Genomic DNA, 23,761 nt, shown 5'->3' on the forward strand with positions numbered 1-23,761 from the left:
ACACTGAATGCGGATGGGCTTTAATCCAATATTGTTGAAGTCCTTATAGGCAAAGTAAATTGGATACGGAAAGAGGAAGCCATGGGAAGCTGCCAGAATATGGAAGACAATGGAACCTGAAGGAGAAAGGAAAAGTTGTCACCATGTGCATTGCATGTGTTCCAGTTTGCTAATGCTGCCCTTTTGCAAATACCCAGAAATGGATTGGCTTTTATAAAGGGGGCTTATTTGTTTACAAAGTTATAGTCTTAAGGCCATAAAGTGTCCAAGGTAAGGGGGTACCTTCCATCCAGAAAACCTCTGTTAGCTGTGAAGGCACGTGGCTGACATCTGCTCCTGAGTTCTGGTTTCAAAATGGCTTTATCCCAGGATGTTCCTCTCTAGGCTTCAGCCCCTCAAAAATGTCACTCTTAGTTGCTCTTGGGGCATTTGTCCTCTCTTAGATTCTCCAGAGTAAAAGTCTGTGTCAAAGGCCATCTCCAAAGTGACTCTAGGCTACAGCTCCTCTCGCAGCTTCTGTGCGTTCTTCAAAGTGACTCTCTTGGCAGTAGCAAGCTTGCTCCTTCTGTCTGAGCTTATATAGTGCTCTAGTAAACCAATCAAGGCCCATGCTGAATGGGTGGGGCCACACCTCCATGGAAATTATCTAATCAGAGTTATCACCTACATTTCGTTGGGTCGCATCTCCATGGAAACACTCAATCAAAGAATTACAATCTAATCAACACTAATATGTCTGCCCACACAAGATTGCATCAAAGATAATTGTGTTTTGGGGGACATAATACATTCAAACACCATGTGACAGAAAAACCAAGGAATCCCAATGATTGCCGGTCAACAGGAAGATGCTGATGCTGGGAGGAAGCAAGTCTTCTAGCCTCTGAAATCATGAACTGATAATTCTTGTTTTTAAGCCAACCCATAGTATGGTATTTATTTAGCCAGTCATCATACATGCATATAATAAATGGCAAAATGGAAAAAAAATCAACCACACTGTACCAAGAACATTTAGACTACTCTCACCCTGTATTTCCTGAACTGTTAACACTTACAACCAACTTCTAATTTCAGAGTTTTCCACTGACCCAGCCATTAGTCCAGCTGGAGATTTAATGTATTTTGCAGGCCATTGCAGGGGATGGCAGAACTGACTGGTACATAATATGACCAGTGGCTGGCACATCGTCTGATACTTCTCCTACTGGTATCAGACTTCCAAGTCTGAAAGAAGTTAGTGCTTTCAAGTCACTTCTGTCATCATGCAATTACATCTGAAAAGAAGCAGGAGAATAGTGATTGCTGTTGATTGTCTTTCAGATATAACCACGTGTTTAATTGATAATAATAGTCATTATATATGGATCACACATATTTCTGGACAATATCATGACAGAAGCTGGAAGTAAAATAGAAAGTGTTGGACTACCAAACCAGGGCCTAGTAAGTTTAAAACATAATATTTTTAAATTAAAAATGAAGGAAATTCTAAACTTCAGGATTTGCCAAGGGAACAGGTGTAAACATAAATTATAAAAGAAAAACAGTACTTAATGGCCACTATGATTTATATATCAATGTGTGAATGAAAATAATAATTCCATTTGGAAAGGTAGAATAGAGATTATGGAAACCAAATTAATGTGATAAGAAAAAATCCAGGAAAATAAGTCAAAAGACAAAGCAGGTACAACTTTTTTCTGGTTCTGAAGCTTAATATTGAAATAAATAACTTAGTTGTGGAAAGTGGATTCATAAAATTTTCATGACTGTCTTGATAATTCTCAAATGTAGGCTTGATTTAAAACAATAGCTAAGGGATCCTGTTTTTTGAACTTTCTCTTTATTATTTTAATTATGCAAACCACCATAGTCTCAAATCAAATGGACAAGGCATGGTTTTACTACGGTTGTTCTTGAAAACTAAATTCTTAAAAAGCTTCTTAGGTTACCGTGTGTATGAAAAATGTGACCAGTTGTTATCCAGATGTCTTTAAAAGATGATGTACAGATTGGGAAAAAATGTGGGATAATCAACAAGAACTTTGCTGGACTAATAATTCATAAATAATATATAATCTCTCAGTCTAAGAGACATTTGATCAGATCCTCCTTTATTTACCTTAAAATGCTAACATCTAACAATGATTAGGATTGAGGTACTCAAAGGTAGTTGTTTACCACTTGGTATAGAAATATTACAGTAAATAAAAAGGGACCCAGTGCATTGGCCATAGTAGAGTGCTTATTTCACATTTATGTTACACATTCAGAATGTGGAACTTCAGTCATGTAGAAAATATTCTATCAGTATGGTTAACTGATTGAATGTTGAATGCATTAATAACAAACGTGCAAGTACAAATTTATAATCTAATGTGACTACCATAATTTCAGTAACTTTATTAGTATATCACAGAATACTGGCTTAACTTCTGTCTGCTGGGCTGTAATGCTTAAAGAGTGTCTGAGATTTCACCTGTGTTTACAATTAAGATTGCAACCTAGTTAAAGAGGCAAAATACGCATATGTTTGGTGACTCATCAATTTTGTTGCTACTCAGACTGCTGTATATAAAGTGTGAAAGCAATATGCAATGAAGGAGTTAAGTGGCAATCATGAAGTTTGAGTAAGAGTGCTTTACCTAATCTGTAATCCCTATAGATTAAGAAAAAAATTAATTAGAACAGGAAAAGAGATTAAAGTTAATCTATTCCAATTTTCACAGAACTTGATTTTATGGAATACCCAAGAGATTGTCATCCATTTTCTTCTTAAACATTACCAGCCTACAACTAAAGAATGATTACTTAATTCAGTCCATTTTCATTTTATGAGTTCTGATTCTCATATGTTTTCTTCATACTTGGAGTTCTAGTAACCTACTATTTGTCCATAGACTATGAAGACAGACTCTCCACATTCAAATCCTGATAAGAACACTCACTGATTGTTTGACATTGAAAAAGTTATTTAAATGCCATGTGTTTAGGTTTTCCATTTTTTTAAAGAAGAGCTGGATAAATAATTTTATGTAACACAAAGAGCTGAGAGGATTTTTAATAGTAAAATTGCATTGATTTTTTATATAATGGATAAATCTTATTGCTCATTGGAAGTATTTTCATGTATATCACACAAATGAAATGTAATTTATTTTTCATGAGATTCAAGTATTTAAAGGAAGTTGTTGTTTCCAATCCTCCCCTCAACATGAATGTATCACTTTTAGGCTATACAGTATTCTTTCTTCATATGCCTTTATATGCCTTCTAGACACATTTCTGTGAGCACATCAATACTACTTAGCCTATATTTTGTAATTATTTTGAAGGTGAAGATCATCAATGTGAAGCTGAAAAGTATCCTTCATGAAAGGAAATATTTTTCCCTTATGTGCTTTATTTCTATCCCTGCAGTGAATGATAGCAATTACCAGCATGTTAGTCACATACTGTAGCTGCATCATATTTAGTCAGTAGACAATTAAAATAACATGAGATTTGAAAGTTATGCACACTATAATTAGGCAGCAAACAGTAAGTAATGGAATACAAAGTTACAGAATATTTTTAGCAATGTTATAAATTACACAGTCAGGGGTAAACGGGTATGTGTTTTTTTTTTAATGGAAATACTTTAGGGCAATAGACTAGCCAGCCTAAAAGGTAGGTTGGAAAATAGTGGGGAAAAAAATGAACTGATTCTAGATTTAAGAGAATTTGAAAACCTGGTAGAGAATTTTAATGAAAAAGTCAGGGGTTACCGCATTTTAAAAAGAACATAATATGTCACATGAGAAGAGTGGAATTCTGGAAATATTTGTGAGGGAGATGGTTTCAAGTAGAGGGAAACTAAAAGCAAAAGGGTAATTTGAAGTGCAGCTATAACTATATTAATCTCATGGGAAGAAGAAATGTATTGGAGTTGTTAATATCAAATAGAAGACAGTACATTAGGACTTTGTCACAGAATTTTACCCTGTCAGTCTTGCCTAATATCTGGGTTCATGGCATTTAAAATCTGAGGATCCAAGTTTGTTTTGCAAACTGTGAAATCGTGGACAAGTTAACTTTGGAATCTCAATTTGGACATACGTAAAATAAAAATGTTAAATTTACTTTTTGGTTTGTTGTGAGTTCCAAATGTGGTGTGAAAAGTAGTGAATTCTGAAAGTTTATAGTGATTTTATTATATTTTCTTTTTTGTTTCCTAGTCTTAGGAATAAGTTTTTGGAATTCTAACAGAATGGCAAAAAGCTGTCACCCCAGAAAAGCAACTGACTTCAACTCTATTGTGCATTATGGAGACCTTTACAGGTGTGTACTTTAGGTTCCACCCAGAAAAAGAAAAATATTCATGGATTACAGGAGACTATTGCCCATTTGAAGGCAAAATCAGTGCTTACTGATGAAGAGTTGTGGGCTCATTTATCAATTGAACCTAAGATCTATAATTGGTGATTCTCTACATCTAGTTTAAAATAAATTTCACAGAATCCCAGAACAATTATCACCTTTTTCAGCATATAGCTTATTTTATCTGTGTCTAGGAAAGAAAGATATCTTATCCTGTGTATGTATGTTTGTTCCTTGATGTCTTTACCTAAAGGCCAAATACCTTATTTGTGATGTTTCAGTAGCAGACCAGCAATCACAAATAAACCATTACCACAGTAGTCCAAGAAATTTGGAAAGAGGCAGCAACCCAGAAAATTCAGAAGCTGCAAAGTCCCTTGTTTATGAAAAAAGAAATGTGCCATGAAAAACATCAAGCAGTTTCATAGTCTGTCTCCTGCTCTCCTTTCCCAATTCAATGAAATAAACATACAAAGGGAATTATAAGATACCATAGACTCACAAAAAGGTCTTAATATTCTAAATATTGAATATACTGACTTAATTCAATAAGAACTTTTTGGATATCCTTTTGCATTTGTATCCAAGCTCATGGCTCAAGATAAACAAAGTGACATCAAGATGAAACAACTGTAGATTAATATTGAAAAATCTCTGCTAAGATAGTATGGACCATTTTTACTGACAAAATGTAAATGTATCATACAGGAGTCAATGTTACATCTAATAGCAGAAAGCTGCAAGACTAAGCATATGCTCTGGAATCCAATTATATTTATAGGAGTAAAGGTTTTACCTCACTGCTTGTGTGACTTTGGATGCATTTCTTAATTCTCTCTCAACCTTGGCTACCTCAACTATAAAATGGAGTAGATAAAAGAATCTACTCTATGGGAAATTTATGATGGTTAAAGGAGAAACTCTATTGTGAAATGCTAAATTCCATGAAGTCAATTCACATTAATTAAGAATATACTGAATATTCTATTTATTGGGGTGAAGTAGAAGGATAAGAAGAAATTCTAGATAATTAATTTTATTTTTCTAAATTAGGAAGACATGCCCAAAATAGAGACATTTACATTTTTTTGAAATTTTGAAAAGGAAGATTAATTATAGACTGGAAATTATGAGGAGACAGAAGATGGCTCAATCAAGGGAATTCTAGGTCTACAAGAACCTCCTGAAAGGTTAGACTTCAGGAGTATGTTATGCAAAAATTGGTAATAGCCTTAGTCACCCCTGGGTAGACAGAATAAAATAAGAAGTAAAATTAAGATGATTTGGGTATTATAGATAAATGTATCTGTTCAACTTTTCTTTCATTTTTTTTTTTTCAGACAGAATTTACTTGGGAAGAAAGAAAACATCTTTCTTACATTGTCTCTGAAGGCTTGTTTGACTTGCTTGTTTCTCAGAGTGTAAATGAAAGGGTTTAAGAGGGGGGCAACTGAAGTATTGAGCACGGCTACACCTTTATTTAAAGCCACCCTTTCTTGTGCATTAGGCTTAATGTACATGAAGATACAGCTTCCATACGAAATGCAGAGGACAATCATGTGAGAAGAACAGGTGGAAAATGCCTTTTTTCTTTTCTGTGCAGATGGAATCTTTAAAATTGTCCTTATGATAAGTGTGTAGGAGATAATCACTAGCATTAAGGTGACAAGAAGTGTCACTATGGATAAAGTAAAACAGAAGATTTCTAAGTAACTGGTATCTGTGCAAGAGAGCTGAAGGACAGGGCCGTAGTCACATAGAAAATGATCAATGATGATTTCAGCACAGAAGTCCAGCTGGAGACCCATCATGAGACCCGGGAAGACTTCTAGAAAGGCAGCCAACCAAGAACTAAAGACCAGCTTGGTGCAGATGGTGTTGCTCATGATGGTTGTATAATGCAGGGGTTTGCAGATGGCCACATAGCGGTCATAGGACATGGCTGCTAGTAAGAAGAACTCTGATGCTCCAAATAAAATGACCAGAAATAACTGGATTGCACAAGCATTATAGGTAATTGTTTTGTCTTTTGATGCTAGGCTGACCAAGAATTTAGGAATACAAGTTGACGTCATTGAAATTTCTAAAAGGGAAAAGTTCCTTAGAAAAAAATACATGGGTGTTTTAAGGTGGGAATCAAGGAGAGTTAGGGTGATGATTGTCAGGTTTCCTAAGATACTAAAAATATAGGTTATAAATAGAAAAAGAAATAACATGATTTGCCAGTTTGAACTATCCGTCAACCCCAGCAGAATGAACACTGTTGGCTTTGTATGGTTTATCATGGCATTCACCTAATTTTTGCAAGGTCTAAAAAGAAAATATAAAGAAAAGTCACCCCAAACCAGAAGTTTCTAAAAGGCTATTTTGAAAGTGTTTTGAAGGACCAAATGAGCCAGTAGAAAATTGCTTTAAAATAATATTCATAGTGTAAAAAGTGTACTAGGTTTATCACTATACATCTTTTCTCTTTATTTTCAATCCACATGTTCATTTACTACATTCTTGAAACTATAATTCTCAGCAGTTATTATATAGAAAGTTGAATCCTTTTAGATATCCATTTATCTCATATTTTCCAGGAGTCTCAATTTGAAATATTCTGAAGTATTGTCTCACAATGTTTGCATTGGATGGTCCAAAACCACTGTTGATTCAGAAAAATGTGTTCTATTTTTATTCCTGTTTCTCCACATTCGATGTTGTTTTTAGCATACTGTTAGCCTGGAACAAAGCAAAAATCACCTACACTTAATTTGGATACAGTTGTGCAATAGGTTTAAGGGTGATATCAATTTGAAAATGTATTTATCAAACATATAGGATTTTTGCTAAGCTTTTGTTAAACTCTATTTAAAAGCATACACTATATCTTATGTTGTAAACAGAAGTCCTAATACACACATTTCTTTTATATTATCAGCATACAGCTATTGCCTCTTATTCTGCAAATGAAAATTACTTTTGAGAGGTAATACATATTCTAGTTTTCACTGGTACTCAATTAAGTTAATATATTATTTCTTTAGTGGAAAAATCATTTTCAACTGACTTTTTAGATTTTATGCAATTGCTCTTCAGTATTTTACTTCACCCTTTTCCAGCTCATGGAAAATGATGAGTACATTTTGATGGATTCTTAATTTACTTTGGTCTCTTGTGATTTTGGCAAATGTGCTAGTTCAAAGAATTATACATATTCACATCAAAGCAACAGATAAAACTGTCTAACTATTTTAAGAACTAAATTAATGCTAAAATATTTTCAGTCTATAAGAAAAAATGTTAGGTGTTTCATTTATGACTATGCTCCACTATTAGGCAAATATGAATTGTATTATTAAAATTTGTACTCAAGATTTACTTGCCACAATTCTGTAATAATTGCCTGTTAATGAACTTGAAAAATATGGCTAAAATTATAAATCATACAGACAGATGATCCACCCATACATTATTTTTATTGTTTCATTGATTTTGATTTAAAAAAAAATCCATTAACAGAGTGAATCATATACATACTTACTTTTATATTTAATGCAAATCATAAAAATTTATGGAAGATTAAATTACCATTTCTCCTTGGTGTGCTTCATGAGAAAAGCTTGGCGATTTCTTTGCTTTTATTATTATGGATGCCTCTTTGACCTAAATTTATTTATACTCCAAGTTCTTATTTATATACTTGCTATCAGAAATGTCCTTGCTTTAGAGATTTCAAATCATGCCTGGTTTTCTGCCTCCATGGTCCTTCATTCATTGCCACTGATAGTGTGAATCTTCCATAGGAAATCAATATTCCTAAGCTTTAAAGGCACTCACACTTGAAATCCAGAAATCTTATTTCACATAAAGTGAACAAATGTATGCTATATATGAAAGAATGGTATCTAAAAATCTTATTTACCCCTAAGTCAAATCAATCTCACCAGAGAGAAATATGCCTTTGCTAATACTACAAAAATTATAGACTTTATTTTTTTCCATATCCAAGAGCTGTGCTGATATATGTTTGAAGAGTAATGAAAAAGATCTTTGGGGAATACCTCACAGAATGGTGCTAATTAAATATTGTTGTACAGGGTGTAGTCTAGGAGAATCAGCCTATTTATATGTTTACTAATACAAAGAGTAAAACACACAAAATAAAACACTGATAAATCATAATACCCAATGAGCAACCAGACACAAAGATAAATTCTATTAAAAATGTATTTTCTTACTCTATAATTTTCTACAAATGTTACTTGTTTAAAACATTGGGATTTTATGCTACTTAAAGTAATGGACCCTGCTTTTTTAGTTCCCATTATATCATAAGCATTTTCATGCTATTATATAAACATTAAAACTATTGATTATTACATTGTATTCCATTTCATAATTATTTCCATCTTTCCTCACCATTGGGCATTTGGATTGTTTAGTAACATCAGTGCCAGGTAGTGGTCAAATATTATCAGATCTGAAGCATACCTTCCTGCACAGAATCTAAGATCTATCTTTCCTTAGCTGTGTGACCTTGATCAACTTTTTAATCTTCCTGGGATTTACTTTTTTTCTTCATAATAGGAATAAAATCATGCTCCATTTGGTTAATATGAGCAGTAAATAAGTCATACAAAACACTTATCCATGTGCTCAGAATTTAAGACATGCTTGCAAATATTGATTTTAATTGTTATAAACAATATAAAACAGATTTTACTTTCGTTGTAAACAAAATAAGCATTTCTGTGAATGTTTCTCTGCATCTCTTATTTTTTATTAATTAAACCAAATGAAATTGAATATATGTGTTGAATTTACAAAACTACATATGAGTTTACAGATGTCAAACTTTGATCTTTTGCCTCCAATTTACAATAATATCATATGGTTGTTTTGAGGATTAAAACATTTAATAAAATGTAAAGAACATACATGAACAACTTGTATGGATTAAAGCATCAGTAAAAATTCACTATTATCTTTATCAGTAGTGGTAGTCTTATCACTTTATAATTGTTCCCTCCTGTTACAAATTTGCTATTAATTTTACCATAAATTGTTATTGTATTTCATCACATCCTGTTATTTAAATGTATTGTAATTCTGTCACAGATATTCTCCTTAAGACTTTTAATGTGGGAATGGCATTTTTAATTTTTAAAATCATATTGCATCTTTACATTGTGGAGATATTATTTACTTGGGAATGGTTAGGTCTAAAAATGTCTATATAGTGCCAATTTTCATTAGGAAATCATTTAATCATTTTGTATGTTATAAAAGATACAATAGATTCATAAAGTGAGCTTGAAATTTTTTATATTTTACAAAAATGTTTACAAGACAAAAAGTTTGATGTTGTTGTTGTGTTGTTCTTTGAAGTTGTAGCAAAATTGTCCCTAAATTAATCTAACCATGGTGATATTTTGTGTTTATATTTATAGCTGCATAATTACATAAATAATTATATTTATTCTCTTTACTCTGTGTTTATTTGGAGCAATTATACTTTCTTAGAAAATCTTAATTTAATTTGAATTTTCAAACATATTAACAAAAAATTGTTTCAAGTAATATTCTAATATTTTAATTCTTCCTTAGTGCTTTGCCTACATTTTTAAAATGTAATTCCTTTACTATGTTCCTCCTTCATGATCTATATTGACAGAATTTCCTCTATTGTCTTAGTCTTTTCAAAGCATTAGTTCTTATTCATATTAAATTTCTCTGTTTTAATTATGGATTTAGATTTTATGCATTGACTTTATACTATGTTTGATGTGGATTTGATTTATTATTATTACCCCAAACTTATTTTACCCCCTTGCCTCTAGAGATACATCATTATTCCTAATTATTCCTAACTCCCTTAACTGTTAAGCTAAGTGTAATTAACATAACAGTTTTGGTTATGTTATGTTTCATTCATATGTTTGTTTCATTCATATTTTAATATATTTCCTTGTTTATATATTGGTTTTGTTTCTTTCATAAAAAATAAAACCCATAAGGGAAGGAACATTCCTTTTTACTGATTTATTTGGAGTGACTAGAATGGTACCTAAATTAGGAAGTCCATTAGAAAGAACCCAATAAATTATTTCTACATAAGCCAATAAATAATTAAATAATGATAGAAAGGGAAAATGAAAACATTCAATCCAAAGTATAGTGAAACTAACATGTCCTTTTAATATGCAGTCAATGGAGTGGAAAAAGCAGAATCATTTCATTTTCCCTTAAAACGCACAACATCCTAAAGTTAGGAATGAAGGATAAAAAGTGAAAAAAAAGAAAAATTACAGAATACTGCCTGGCTCTGTAGTGAAAATCATTTATATTACCATAATAAGGTAATACAAAATTATAAGATAGCAATCTTATACCGTTACTTTTCAAGATAAGGATATTAATGTATATGCTTTATACTAATACCTGCCCTCTCTTCTTCTTTTCCCCTATTTCACACAGTGAGATACAAAAACTTGCATTGTCAAGGCTGTTACAATACACATTCTAGCTTAAATCATATTTCAGACTCCCATATGACGTACCAATAAATCATTTTTACATTATCAGAACAAAATATGTATTTTTCACTTTTTTAATTTCTCAATATTATAACAGTTTAAATCTAATGATGTGGAAATTGATTCTTTCCTATGCATGTAAAGAGAAAGACAGAAAGAAAGAGAGAGTGAAAGAGGAGAGAGAGGAAGAGAGAGAGAGAGATAGCAGTTTATTAAATATTTGTAATTTAAATTCTTTGCTGTTTTGTTATGATTATTACCCTTTCTCCCCAAATCTTTATTTTGTTTTTCTGTTGGTAAATACTTTAGAGTGAAATTCCTGGCATGTAACATATAAATATCTTCAGTAGATATGTTCAAATTGTTTCACAACGTTTTTGTAGCAATTTACAATTCATTCAGCAGTATGTGAGATATCTCTTTATTTCATGTTCATTCAAATACTTAGTTATTGTCACAGTGTTAAAATACTAGTCATTCTTGTGGATTTGAGGAAAGAAAAGGAATAATTAATTAGTAAAGGAATATATAAATTTAAAATCTTGTGTAAAAATTAGATCATGTTGTCATGGAAGTTATTTTCATCTCTAACATGGTGATTAAGGACCTGACAGATGTTTAGCATATCTATATTTTTCTCTATTGTTATTAAGAGAGGCCATTGTTCAGTAGAATTTAGGTTCCATTTGAATTGTGGTTATAAGGACACATGATACAAGAGGACGAGTGTGTTGCTTTGCATATATTATGTCCCTCCAAAAACCATGTTTCTTAATGCTATCTTGCGGAGGCATTTATTAATATGTTGATTAGGGTGGAAATGTTTCATTAACTTATTTCCATGGAGATATGGATCCTGCCCTTACAGGGTGGGTCTTCATTGCATCCCTGGAGTCCTGTAAGAGAGCCCACAGACAGAAGGAGCTCAGAGCAGCTGAGAGAGACTTTTAGAAGATGCTTGGGACCTGACAGAGAAGCTCACAGATGCTTGGAGTTGCAGGCAGAAGGATGTTTGGAGATGCTAAGCTAAGGATGCACAGGAGCTGAGAGAGGAGCTGAAATGCAACTCGGAACAAACAATGCCAGCCATGTGCCTTCCCAGCTGACAGAAGTGTTCTGGACACCAGGGGCCTTTCTTCATTGAAGGTATCCTCTTGTTGAGGCTTTAGTTTGGACACTTTTATGGCCATAGAACTGTAAATTTGTAGCCAATAGATCCCCTTTATAAAATCCAATCCATTTCTGGTATTTTGCATAATGGCGGCATTAGCAAACCAGAACAATGAGTAAACTCCAAACTGAATGAACCCAAAGAAATCCATGCCAAGACAATAATATTTAAACTTGAAAACTAAGGACAAAGAAAAAATGTTGAAAGTTGCAATTTTTCTATAAGGGAATATCAATTTGAATAACAGTAGATTTCTCCTCTGAAAACAGAGTCCAGATTAAATTGCATAACACTTTTCAAGTGCTTAAAGACAACACTGTCAGCCACAAATTTTTTATCTGGCAAAGATATCCTTCATTAAACAAGAAGAAATAAAGACAATATCAGATAAAGGAAAAACAATTCATCACTTTGTTGTCATATTCTTAATGATTGATTAATCAAAGACTTCAAACACAAAATAAAATGATAAAAGGACTCTTTGAGAATCAGGTCAGTGGAAGAATAACAAAATGTGCAGAAAGATGGGTAGATGCAATACAGTATTCTCATGAATTTTATGACATCTTTGATAAATGAAACAAAAATTAGTACAAAATCTTAAATTGAAGACAACAATATTAAAAGGGGAGAAAGTAAATGGCTTTAAATGAAAGTGAGGTTTCCACACCCCTTCGAAGTGTTAAAAGGTTGATACCAGTACACTGTTATAAGTCATATATGTATGTTGTAATATCCAAAGCAAATACTATAAAAAGTATACTGAAAAACTGCACAAATCTATACATGTATTCAGAAAGTATCCTAAAAAAATATTCAAGTACCCCACAGTGTGGCCAGAAAGAGAAACAGAGGAACAAAGAAGAAACAAACAGAAAAATATAAAGGTGTCAATTTGATTGCTAACATATCAATAATTGCCTTAAATATAAATGGCATAAATATGCAAATAAACAGGCAGAGACTGTCCTAGTGGATAAATACACAACCTAACTATTTATTGCTTTATCAGAAACTCACTTTTATTTAATAGCATAGTTAGGTTGAAAATCAAAGGATGGGAAAATTATATACACCATGCAGATATTTATTAATACAGAGTGGTTATATTAATATCTGACATGGTAGACATCAGAGCAAAAATAATGACTAGTGAGAAAGAGGGACACAATGATAGAAGAATAGAAGGACCATTCTGGGAGATATAATGATCCTAAGTGAGTGTACATCAAACAACAGAGCCCCAAAGTACATGAAGCAAAACTGAGAGTGCTGAAGGGAAAAATAGACAAAACAATTACAAATGGGCATATCAGCAACTGAAAAACTACTAGGTAAACTCAGCAAGGATATGGAAGAGTTTCACAATCAATCAACAGGATCTTATTGAGGTAAGTAAAATACTGTACTCAACAGTTTTTTTTCCTAAATATGCTTTTTTTTTTGCCAAAATTCTCATGAAACAGTCACCATGATAGACCATATTCCTATTCCTGTGAATGAAACACACCATATCAAATTTAAAAGAATGGATATCCTAAAGAGTGAATATTTGACAATAGAATAAAACTAGAAAATAAAACATAAATATAATAGTAAAATAAAATAGTAAAATATAACAGTAAAATAGTTAAATAAAATAAATATTTACTTTTATATTGTAAAAATATAATAGTAAAATAAATAAGTCATGGGTCAAATTTGAAATGTCAAATGAAATTAAATAATACTTGGAACTAAACGGAAATGAAAATATGGCATTTCAAAATGTGTGGTATGCAATTAAAGTAAGGCTGAGAGGGAAACTTATAACAGCAATAAATGTTTAGTATGAGGAATGTTCTCAAATAAAAAATCTAAGTTCCTCCCTAATAAAGTAGGAAAAAGAGAGCACAATAAAAATAAACACTAGCAGGAAGAAAATAATAAAGATTTGTCTTACCTTATTCTAAGGCACACAATAGAGAAAATAAAAGAAATAAAATCTAGTGATAAAAATCAGTAAGATTGATAACTTTCTAACAATATTGACACTTTATTTAAAGTGGAGGGAAGTCAAATTTATCATATCCATTGGGAACTCATTCAACATTAGTTCCATAGATTTATGCTTAAAGTGAGATTTTAAGGAAATAGCTGATGGTAGAAGCCACTAAATGCCAAGTAATCTTCGAGGAGACAGTTGTTGATGTTTTCTCTCTAGGATATTTGTACTCTCAGGGTCACATGATTTTGAGATAAATTTTTGGGATAGAAATTACCTAATTAAGCCATAATTAATTAGATATTGTCTATTTACCTTATACAAATGCTGATAGAAAGAAGGAATTTGACAAAAAGAAAAACACCATTTCAGAAGACTGTACCTTCTCCAATCACTTACATTATTTGAATCAAATGCATTGATTATCTCATTAGAAGATATTGGACTATTTCCCCCCAAGTACACTTATTTTGACAGCATGGTATAGTGAGGTGGGCCCTGCAGAGGAGGTAGGGGTCAGGGACTGAAATTCAAGAAGGGACTAATAAATTGGGGATGTGAGTGAGGCAGTGAGGAGGAAAGTAAATCAGTCTGCTGATGACCATTTTTGGAGATTTCACTGGTACTTCTCGAGCTCTGACTTTGTTCTCTTCAGTCCATATGCTTATCATGGCCATTGGGAATGAGAGAGGAAGAGAATCTGGCCTCTCCATCCTCACTTATGCCTTTCTTATCCCAAGCATTCCTTCACTGACTTCAGTTATTCAACTCATCAGTTTCTCATTTTCACATATTCCTGAAAGCACTTATTTTCTCCTCTAACATCACTTACATCATCTTAGTAAAATGCCTCACTCATGAAATTCAAATTGTTCTCCTCTCTTTTCCATGTGGCTTCCCTGCATTGGCCAGGAAATTTGAAGATGTCCTCTTCAGAATATTGTCTAAATCACTAGCCCAGTTGCGTACTTATAATTGACATAGCCATTCAAGTGCACCTACCCAGTGCCAGTATATATAGGATATTAAAATGAATTGAACACTTCCAAAGCCCAAAATAAATTCATGATAACATTTTCAGCAAATTATGAATAGGTTGAAAATTCCTAATCCTGATAAAGAGCGTCTACAAAAAGCCTACAGCTAAAATCACTTTTATGGTGGAAGACTAAGTGCTTCCCCCTAAAATTGGAAAAGAACAAGGATGTCTATTCCCACTACTCCTCTGTGTTATCATACTTTAAGTCCTATCTTGTTTGATAAGGCATTAAAATTAAATAAATATATATAAATTGGAAAAGAATAAAGTTTCCTATTTGTAGACAGGATGAATTTTTACTTACAAAGTTACGGAAATCTGCCAAAAATCCTTCCTAAAACTAATAATTCAGTTTACAAATTCATAAAATAAAAGATCAACATGTGTGCCTGAGCTCATTCCTCCTCCCCTTGCATGTCTGTAAACTCCCAATCCAACAGTGAGAAACCTGATTCCCTTAGCTTCCTAGATCTGCATTTCATACAGTAGCGGTTTGAATATGCTATGCCTATATTTATGTATTTTGATATTTATCTTGTTTGGTGTTGGCTGTCCTTCCTACATCTAGATTTTCATTTCTGTCATTAATTTAGGGACGTCCTCACCCATTGTTGATTCAACTATTTCTTCTGAGCCTTTGTCTCCTTCTTCTCCTTCTGATATTCCCATTGCATATACATTACACTTTTGGGAATTTTCTCTCAGTTCTTAGATATTCTGTTGTGTTTGTCTGTCATTCTTTTTTCTCTTTGCATTTCTTCTTTTGGAGTTTCTGTTGCCATATTTGCAAACTCACTAACTCTTTCCTTGGCCACATCTAGTTTACTAATGAGTCCATCAAATAGATTCTTCATTTCAGTGTACTATTATCAGTGTCTGACTTTTACTTTTGATTGTTGCTTGAGTTTTACTTCTCGGCTTATATTATCCATCTGTTCTTGCATGTTGCCTCCTTTTGCACTAGAGACTTAATTTATAATTCATATTTATGTTAAATTCCATGTCTAATATTTATAACATGTTGTCATATCTGTATCTGGTTTATGTGCTTTTTTTGACACTTCAGACCATGTTTTCCTTGCCTGCCCTTGTGCATGCTTTGCACTTTTTTATTGAAAGTCAGAATTGATTTACTGAGTAAGAAGAAATTATGCAAATATACCTTTAGTGTGACAATTCGTCATACTCTGGACAGGAGTTGGGTTGTGTTTACTGTTTCCTATAGCGTAGTATAGGTGCTAGAAGCTTCAAATTACTCTAGTGTCCTTACTTTTACCATGCCTCTTAACTTTGGGCATTCATAGTAACTAACTCCTCCTCAGAGAGAGTCTTTTCTTGCAATACTTTCAACTGTGATCCTACGATATTATACAGTAGACTGTTGTTGAAACGGTATATTGAGTTCAAGAGGTAACAAGCCAAAATTTTATGACTAAATCTCAGTCTTTTTGTGGGCTTGTGTTCCTGAGCATTCGTAAGTGTTTAAATTTCCCCAGCTACCCTTAGGTGAGAGAGGAAGTCAGATAGAGGAGCATGTGAGTAATGCACTTCTTCCAGTGCATTAAAACTCTGGAATAATCCTTTCCTTCAGGGTGTAGGCATTGTTATGGAGACTCTCCTGGGCATATTTCAGAATAGTTATTCTCCCCTCACTCCTGCCAGAACCAGGAGGAGATCGTTCTGGGCTTTTCATTCTGAGAAACTCGTTAGTTTCCTGCAAGTACAAGGTGTGAGTGAGCTTGGGAACACCATTGGTTGTGACACTCAGGAGTCTTTTACTCTCATAATAGTCCACACTCAGCCACCAGCAATTCATCAAATTGTCATTGAATTTTTCCAACAAATGTGTAGGAAAAATGTAGATAAGCACATCTCAGCTGTCTCTGAAGATTTCAGGGTGCTCTTTTGCTCTGTGAATTTGCTTCTCTTTTGGGTCCAAGAAAATCATTGACTTTTCACCGTCTTGTAATGCAGGAGTGTTGTTGTACAAGCTCTTTAGGTGTTGGAGCTGAAACCAATTCATACCATTTTCTCTGTAGGTATTTATGTTGTCTGTGAATAAAATCAGTTTTACTTCTTCCTTTCCAGTTCAATGTATTTTATTTCTTTTTCTTGCCTTAATGTACAGGTTAGAACCCACAGTAAAATGTTAAATAGAAGGAGCAAGAGTAGAAATCCTTTCCTTATGTTTTTCTTAAGGTGGAAATATCCAGGCTTTCACCATGACAGAAGATTTTGGCTGTCATTCCTTACTTTTCTTTATCCATGTTTTTTGCCTTTTTGGTATTTTGCATTTATCAGATCTACTTTGCTCAGGATACTTTTTTCAGGTATGCATGTTGAACTCGTTCAATCACTTTTGCTGAATCTATTAAGATAAATTCCACTGGACTATGCTCCATGAAATTTATGTGTGTGTGTGTGTATAAAATAATGGATCTATTTATGGGTCCCTATATTTTGTCTTCCAACAATGTCATTTACTTTGTTTGGTCTCAGATAATCCTGTCTTTATAGGATGAGTTGAGCAATATTCATTACTCTAATAATTTCTAAAATGGTTCATGCACAATTGGCATTATTGTATCCTTAAATATTTTGTAGAGTTCACCCATGAGCTCTGACTTTTCTTTGTAGAAACTTTATTATCTATCAGGTCAATTTCTACAGTAGGTATGGGGATATTCTATATCTAGTTTTCTTGAGTGAGTTTTTGTAGTTTGCATCTTTCATTTTCCATGTCTATTATGTTATTGAATTAACTGACAAGGTTCTTTAAAAAATCTCTTGGTATCTTTTTATTTTAATTCAGTTTTATCTTGGTATCCTTTTAACATCTGATGAATATCAGTGATATCACCTTCCTCATTCCTGATATTGGTAGTTTGTATCTTCTTTCTATTTTTCCTTATCGACATAGAACTGGCTAGAATTTTATCAATTTTAATAATCTCAAAGAACCACATTTTAATTTCCTTGATATTTTCTCATTTTTTCTGCATTCTGTTTTATTCATTTATGCATTATATATATATATATTTCATCTAATTACTCTGAGTTGAATTTGTTCTACTTTTCTAGTTTACTGAAGTGGAATCTGGGTTTACTGATATAAGACCTTTTGTAGCACAATTTTGCATGTTTAAATTTCTAAGTACCACTTTTATTGAATTGCAGACATTTTTATATGCTTTGATTTTACTTTTTAGATCAACTTGCATTTTAATAACTCTAACTTATTCTTTGATCCGTAGGTCATATAGAGGTATGTAATTAAGTTTCCATATATTTACAAATTTTCCAGATATCTTTATGAATTTGATTTGTAAATTGATTGTGTCTTGTTCAAAGAACATACTATATGTGACTTGCTTCCTTAAAATTTATTGAGTTTGTGTGAGTGTGTGTGTGTGTGTGTGTGTGGTCCAAAATACAGTCTGTCTTGACAATAATTTATGTCACATGGAAAGAATACATATTCTGCTAATATTGGGTAGAGTCTTCTAAAATTTTCAATTGGGTCATCTTGTTGGTAGGGTTGTTTAAGTCTCCCATTACTTACTAATTAAAAAAAAACTATTTCTATAACTTATTGAGAGAGGATGTTGAAGCTCCTGAGTATAATTGTGGATTTCACTATTTCTCCTTGCTGTTCTGTTTTTGTTTCATGTATTTTTTATTTCTACTATTACATGCATAAACAACCAGGATTGTTATATCCTCTTCATTAATTTATTCCTTTATCATTGTGAAATATGTCAATTTTTCTTTTTTTATGGTTCTATTTTATATCCTTTGTGTCTTATTAGTGATAATTATTTTATTTTAGAGCTTGTTTTAGCATTTTAATATAAATTTTTACGTTATGTTTTTACTTTATTACAGTTTATCCTGAATTGCTTTTTTGGTGCCAATTATCTAAACTGCTTACTTAGATTGGTTAACTCTATAACAGAAGCTTGGTAGATGCCAAGAAATGTAGCAGAAGCAGCAGAACTCTTGGTGCCTGCTCCCCAGCAGATAAGAGAGCCAAGTAGCTATCCAGAGGAAGAGGAACAAACACAAAAACAAAAACAAAAGAAAACAAAAACCTTTTGTGGTTGTCATCAACTAGATCATCTTGCTCACAGTGACAACTGCTGTAGTTGCTTCCTCAAAGAAGCAGGATGGATGGATAACTGAGAAAAATTTGGTCAGAAGTCAAGACTGATGATACCACACACATACACACCAAGAAGACCTCAAAATACTCCTTATTCATGAAGGTTCCTTGTAGTTTTTACAGTGATTGGGGTCTTAGTTTGCCAGGGCTGCTATGACAAATATCACACAATGGGCTGATTTAAGGAACAGAAATTTATTGTCTTGGAATGAGGACATTGGGATAAATAAATGTATGGTTTTGGAAGCTATAAGTCCAGTATAAAGTATTTGGCAGGGCTTGCTTTCTCCCAGAGCCTGTAGCATTCCAGCAAGCCTCTGTCATATGTTGATCTCTCTCTCCTTGTGTCTGCTCTTATGATTTCCACTGATTTTAGCTTCTACTTCCACATCCAATTTTCTTTGCTTACAAGGACTATATGAGCCAAGATCCTCCAGAGAAACAAAACCAGTAATATGTAAACATTAAGAGATTTATTATAGGAATAGGCTTACACAACCAAGTGGATTGAAAAACATATTGAGAAATATGTATATGTTAATGTATTTGTTGTAAAAATAGGGTTATGCAGACTGAGCCTGATTGTGGGGGAGGGAAAACTGGCAAAAGGGGATTATTCAAAGTACTGAAAACCTCCTCCCCGTATCAACCACAGGGGCATCCCAGGCCTGGGGAACCTCTGGTGGGGCAGAAGATTATTGAATTACTCAGATATGAAGCTCATCTTCTAGGTTTTGTTAAAGGCCCTGGATGGTTGAAATAGCAATTTTGGAATTATAATGATTTTGCACAATTTTACCCCAGAAGTTTATTAAAATAGGCAAAGATCATCTATGAAGTGAACCAATAATAGTAAATAATCCAACAAGCTGCTTATAAAACAAACTCAGGCATTTCTTCAGTATTTTGACTCAAATGGATTATAAAACTTGTTAAAGTATTTCAGCTGGCGGAATTTTTCAACCTTCCCCCCCACTCTCTCTCCACTGTTGTTGTTCTTCACCCAAAGCTGTAAGATATGTTTGATCTGTATATTGAATAGTTTTAGCAGTTTCAAATTACTATTTAAACATTGCAGAAGGTTCATGACAGTTTTTTTTCCTTTTACATTTACTAAAAGTTTTGGAAATTTTGATCTCAACCCTTTGCATATCACAATGGGACAGCTTTTCTAAATTAAGACATTGAAAGAGTACAGAGTTATTTTTTTTTCCCTTTTATCTTTTGTTTATGTGGAAATTTAAGACGCAATTTCACAGCAGCATGGTAGTGTTGAGATAGCTATGTGTCTTCCCTGTATTTGCTGATGTATAGGAGAGCTTTTCAGATGTGAAATTTTCTTTTTATTTTGCTTTTGGGCTTAATTTGATATCTCATGTGGAGTGGATAGGTACAACAGTGACAAGTGCATGGAATAATAAAGAAGGCATGCATTAGAAGACATAAATCTTAAATTCAAGGAACTTGGTTAATTCTGGAGATCACCATATGAAAACTTTAAAACAGAAGTATGGGTAGCTGACTTGAAGTAACTCTATGTCAAATAGTGTTAGGTTAAGCATCTTCAAAGAACTTGGATATTATTTCAAAGGATACAAAAAAAAAACCAAACAAACCTGGAACACATAAAGATTACAGGAAAAGAACTTACACTTCCCTGTGCAGTCCTGTTGGGATTTGAACTTGCCAAGAGGTGTTGAAGCCTTGTTTCACTGAGTTGGAGAGACTGGACCTAAGTGGCACAGCATGACTTTGCTCCAGACATTCTTAATTTTCTTCCTCCACCATCATCAACAAAGTCACCACTGAATTTTGAAAAGCACTCTGAAAAATTTTCATGGACTGAATATCATTATGATGTGAATCATTGACACCACAACTCTTCAGATGGCTTTGATTCTGATATTGTACATTCTAATGGAGGTAACTTTGGAAGGAAAGAAAAAACTGGATGGTGTACACATGGAAGAAATGGTACTGAAAGCATAAATCATCAAAGGTGATACCACGGTGAAAGTTCCTGTTCTCAGAGCAGTATTTTCCATTTTGGAAAAAGCCAAGGACTGCAAGAAAACAGCATGCCTGACAATGAAACTGGGATGAAAGAAGACAAGAGAGAACACAAACAGTTTGAAGCTGGGAATTTTCCATCTTTAAGGCCTGAATATGAGAGAGAACCAAATCAAAATAAATTTTTAGCTGCCAGTGCTTGGGAATATCATCCAAATTCTAAATCTAGAGCTGCAAGAATGCTGGTCATTAAGAAACATAATAAAAAAGACTTACAGATATCTGGTTTCCCAATAGTAGGAAATCTTCAGTCAAAGCTAGTTGAGAACTGAGCTGAATCAAGTATTTATAAAGGGTTACTCCCTAAACCTGCTACTCTACCTATAGTACCTACATAATAGAAAGGACAAACTAAAGAAAATAAAGTTGGTACTTCTTTCCCTTATGAGTCAACATATGGTGTTGGCAACTTTAATGTTTTCAAATCAACTGCCAAGAATTTTAGTTCATCAATATATTCAGTGGAGAGTGTAACCATAACTGCTAAAATTCCTCTTCACCTGTTGACAAACTTAATGGCAGCCTGATCTACCCAAACTTACATGAATGTGCATAGATAAGAAGAGTGAACTTTTTCAAAGTACTGAAAAGGAACAGAGTAGAAGAACAAGAAGATGAAAGCCATGCTGGCTCAGAGAAGGATGATGACTCAATTAATTTGCATAACAGCAATTTGTACTATTTATATCGAGAGAGATATAAACTGAAACTTTGATGAACGTGAAATTCCACAAGAGACTGGCAATGCTTCAGTGATTTCCCCGGGATCATTTGGTCATCAACCTTTCCACAAACTGATGTTCTTTCCAAGTTCACTTGGGACAGAACACAGGTTGTTAAAGGACGTGGGCTGGCAGGAAGACAGTGAAAAGGATGAAACACGTTGTTCTGGTTTACTAATGCTGCTGTTATGCAAAATACCGGAAGTGGATTGGCCTTTAAAAAGGGGGTTTCTTTGGCTATGGCCATGAACGTATCCAAGCTAAGGCATCAAGAAGAGGACATCTGCACTGAAGAAGTGCCTATGGCATCTGAAACATCTCAGTCAGCTGGGAAGGCACATGGCTGGCATCAGCTGGTCCTTTGTTCCCAGGTTGTGTTTCTAAATGGCTTTCTCCAAAATGTCTCTCTAAACTTCTGTCTTTCAGCTATTGTTTGTCCTTGGTTCTCTCTTCCAGGATGTTTCTTTCTAAGCATCTGGGGGTCTTCTCTTTGTTTCTGTGGGGCAAACTTCGAGTCTCATCTCTTAGCTTAGCACCTCCAAACATCCATCTCTCTGCATCTCCAGGATCTCCAAGAGTCAGAAGCTGTGTTGGCTCTTAGCATCTGTCTAAAAGTCTCTCTCAGCTGCTCTTGGGGCATTTGGTCCTCTCTTAGCTTCTACAGAACAAACTCTGTGCTAGCATCTCAGTGTCAGCAAGTGTCTGGGCCTGTGTTGGCTCTTTATAAAGGAATCCAGTAAACCAATCAAGACCCACCCTGAATGGGCAGGGCCACAGCTCCATGGAAATTATCTAATTGAAAGTAACACCTACTTTTGGTTGGGTGAGTCACAATTCCATGGAAAGAACCTAATCCAAACATCCCACAAGATTGGATTAAAATATGGCTTTTTGGGAGACATAATATGTCCAAACTGGCACACATGTTCTCCCTTAACTAAGGATGAAATGAGAGAATTCCAAGTTATTATTGAACAGTTACAGAAGAATTTTTTTACTGAGAAAAAATGGTATTTTGAAAAATGGCCTGATCTGTGACTTTAGGTTTGGACCCTGGAAAAATAGCACTTTCAAACCCACTTTTGAGAATGATGCCACAGAGCAAGTAGCAGTGACACATCAGAGGATGATGATGTATAAGGTATTTCCTAACAGATTTAGATTATTTACTATAATACATCTCTCATATAGTTTGAGGTTGAAGAATTATAATTAATGTAGTAAAATATCCCATTAGAAGATGATTATTTGGTAGAGGGGGGTGGGGTGGGATTCAACATGAAGAAAAACAAGAATGTTGTGTTGGGCTGTGTTGAACATCATTTCTTTGTAAATGAATGTTGTAGAAATGAGGACTTTGGTTGATCCAATATTGACTTTCTTCATCCTGCATCATTTCTCTGACTAGCAATGTGACAATGTAACAAATGAGATTTTCTCATTTAACAATAAAAAATTGTGTAATGTTTTGCAATGGTTTGTCTTAAAATGTTCTGGCCTTAAGAAATAAGGCAGCTTGCACTCTTTTGCTTGCAGAGTCATATCTTTTTCATACAGTGGAATCCTCAAGTCCACTTTCTGCAACCTCCCCCACCCCCAAAAAGGACAATGTAGCATGTTGGCTAAAACTGGAGTACAGTGAAGTAAAACATTAATTTCCTGATCTTAACTGTTGTACTAGTCACCTTTAAAACATAAGTTGTTCTTTAGCCATTTGTAGTGTGGTAATG

At 33.6% G+C, this 23,761-nt stretch overlaps 1 protein-coding gene and 1 pseudogene across 1 annotated transcript; one reads left to right on the forward strand and one right to left on the reverse strand.

Moving 5' to 3' along the window:
- Window positions 1–5,684: 5,684 nt before the first annotated feature.
- Window positions 5,685–6,650, reverse strand: LOC119542722 (olfactory receptor 6C74-like). Its single transcript, XM_037847402.1, has one exon. It carries the CDS (start codon window positions 6,645–6,647, stop codon window positions 5,685–5,687), a length of 963 nt encoding a protein of 320 aa, XP_037703330.1. The 5' UTR covers window positions 6,648–6,650.
- Window positions 6,651–21,126: 14,476 nt separating this feature from the next.
- Window positions 21,127–23,171, forward strand: LOC119543175 (annotated as a pseudogene).
- The last annotated feature ends 590 nt before the right edge of the window (window positions 23,172–23,761 follow it).

This window comes from Choloepus didactylus, chromosome 8 (genome assembly GCF_015220235.1).
Source record: "Choloepus didactylus isolate mChoDid1 chromosome 8, mChoDid1.pri, whole genome shotgun sequence".
In the NCBI taxonomy this organism is placed as follows: Eukaryota; Metazoa; Chordata; class Mammalia; order Pilosa; family Megalonychidae; genus Choloepus; species Choloepus didactylus.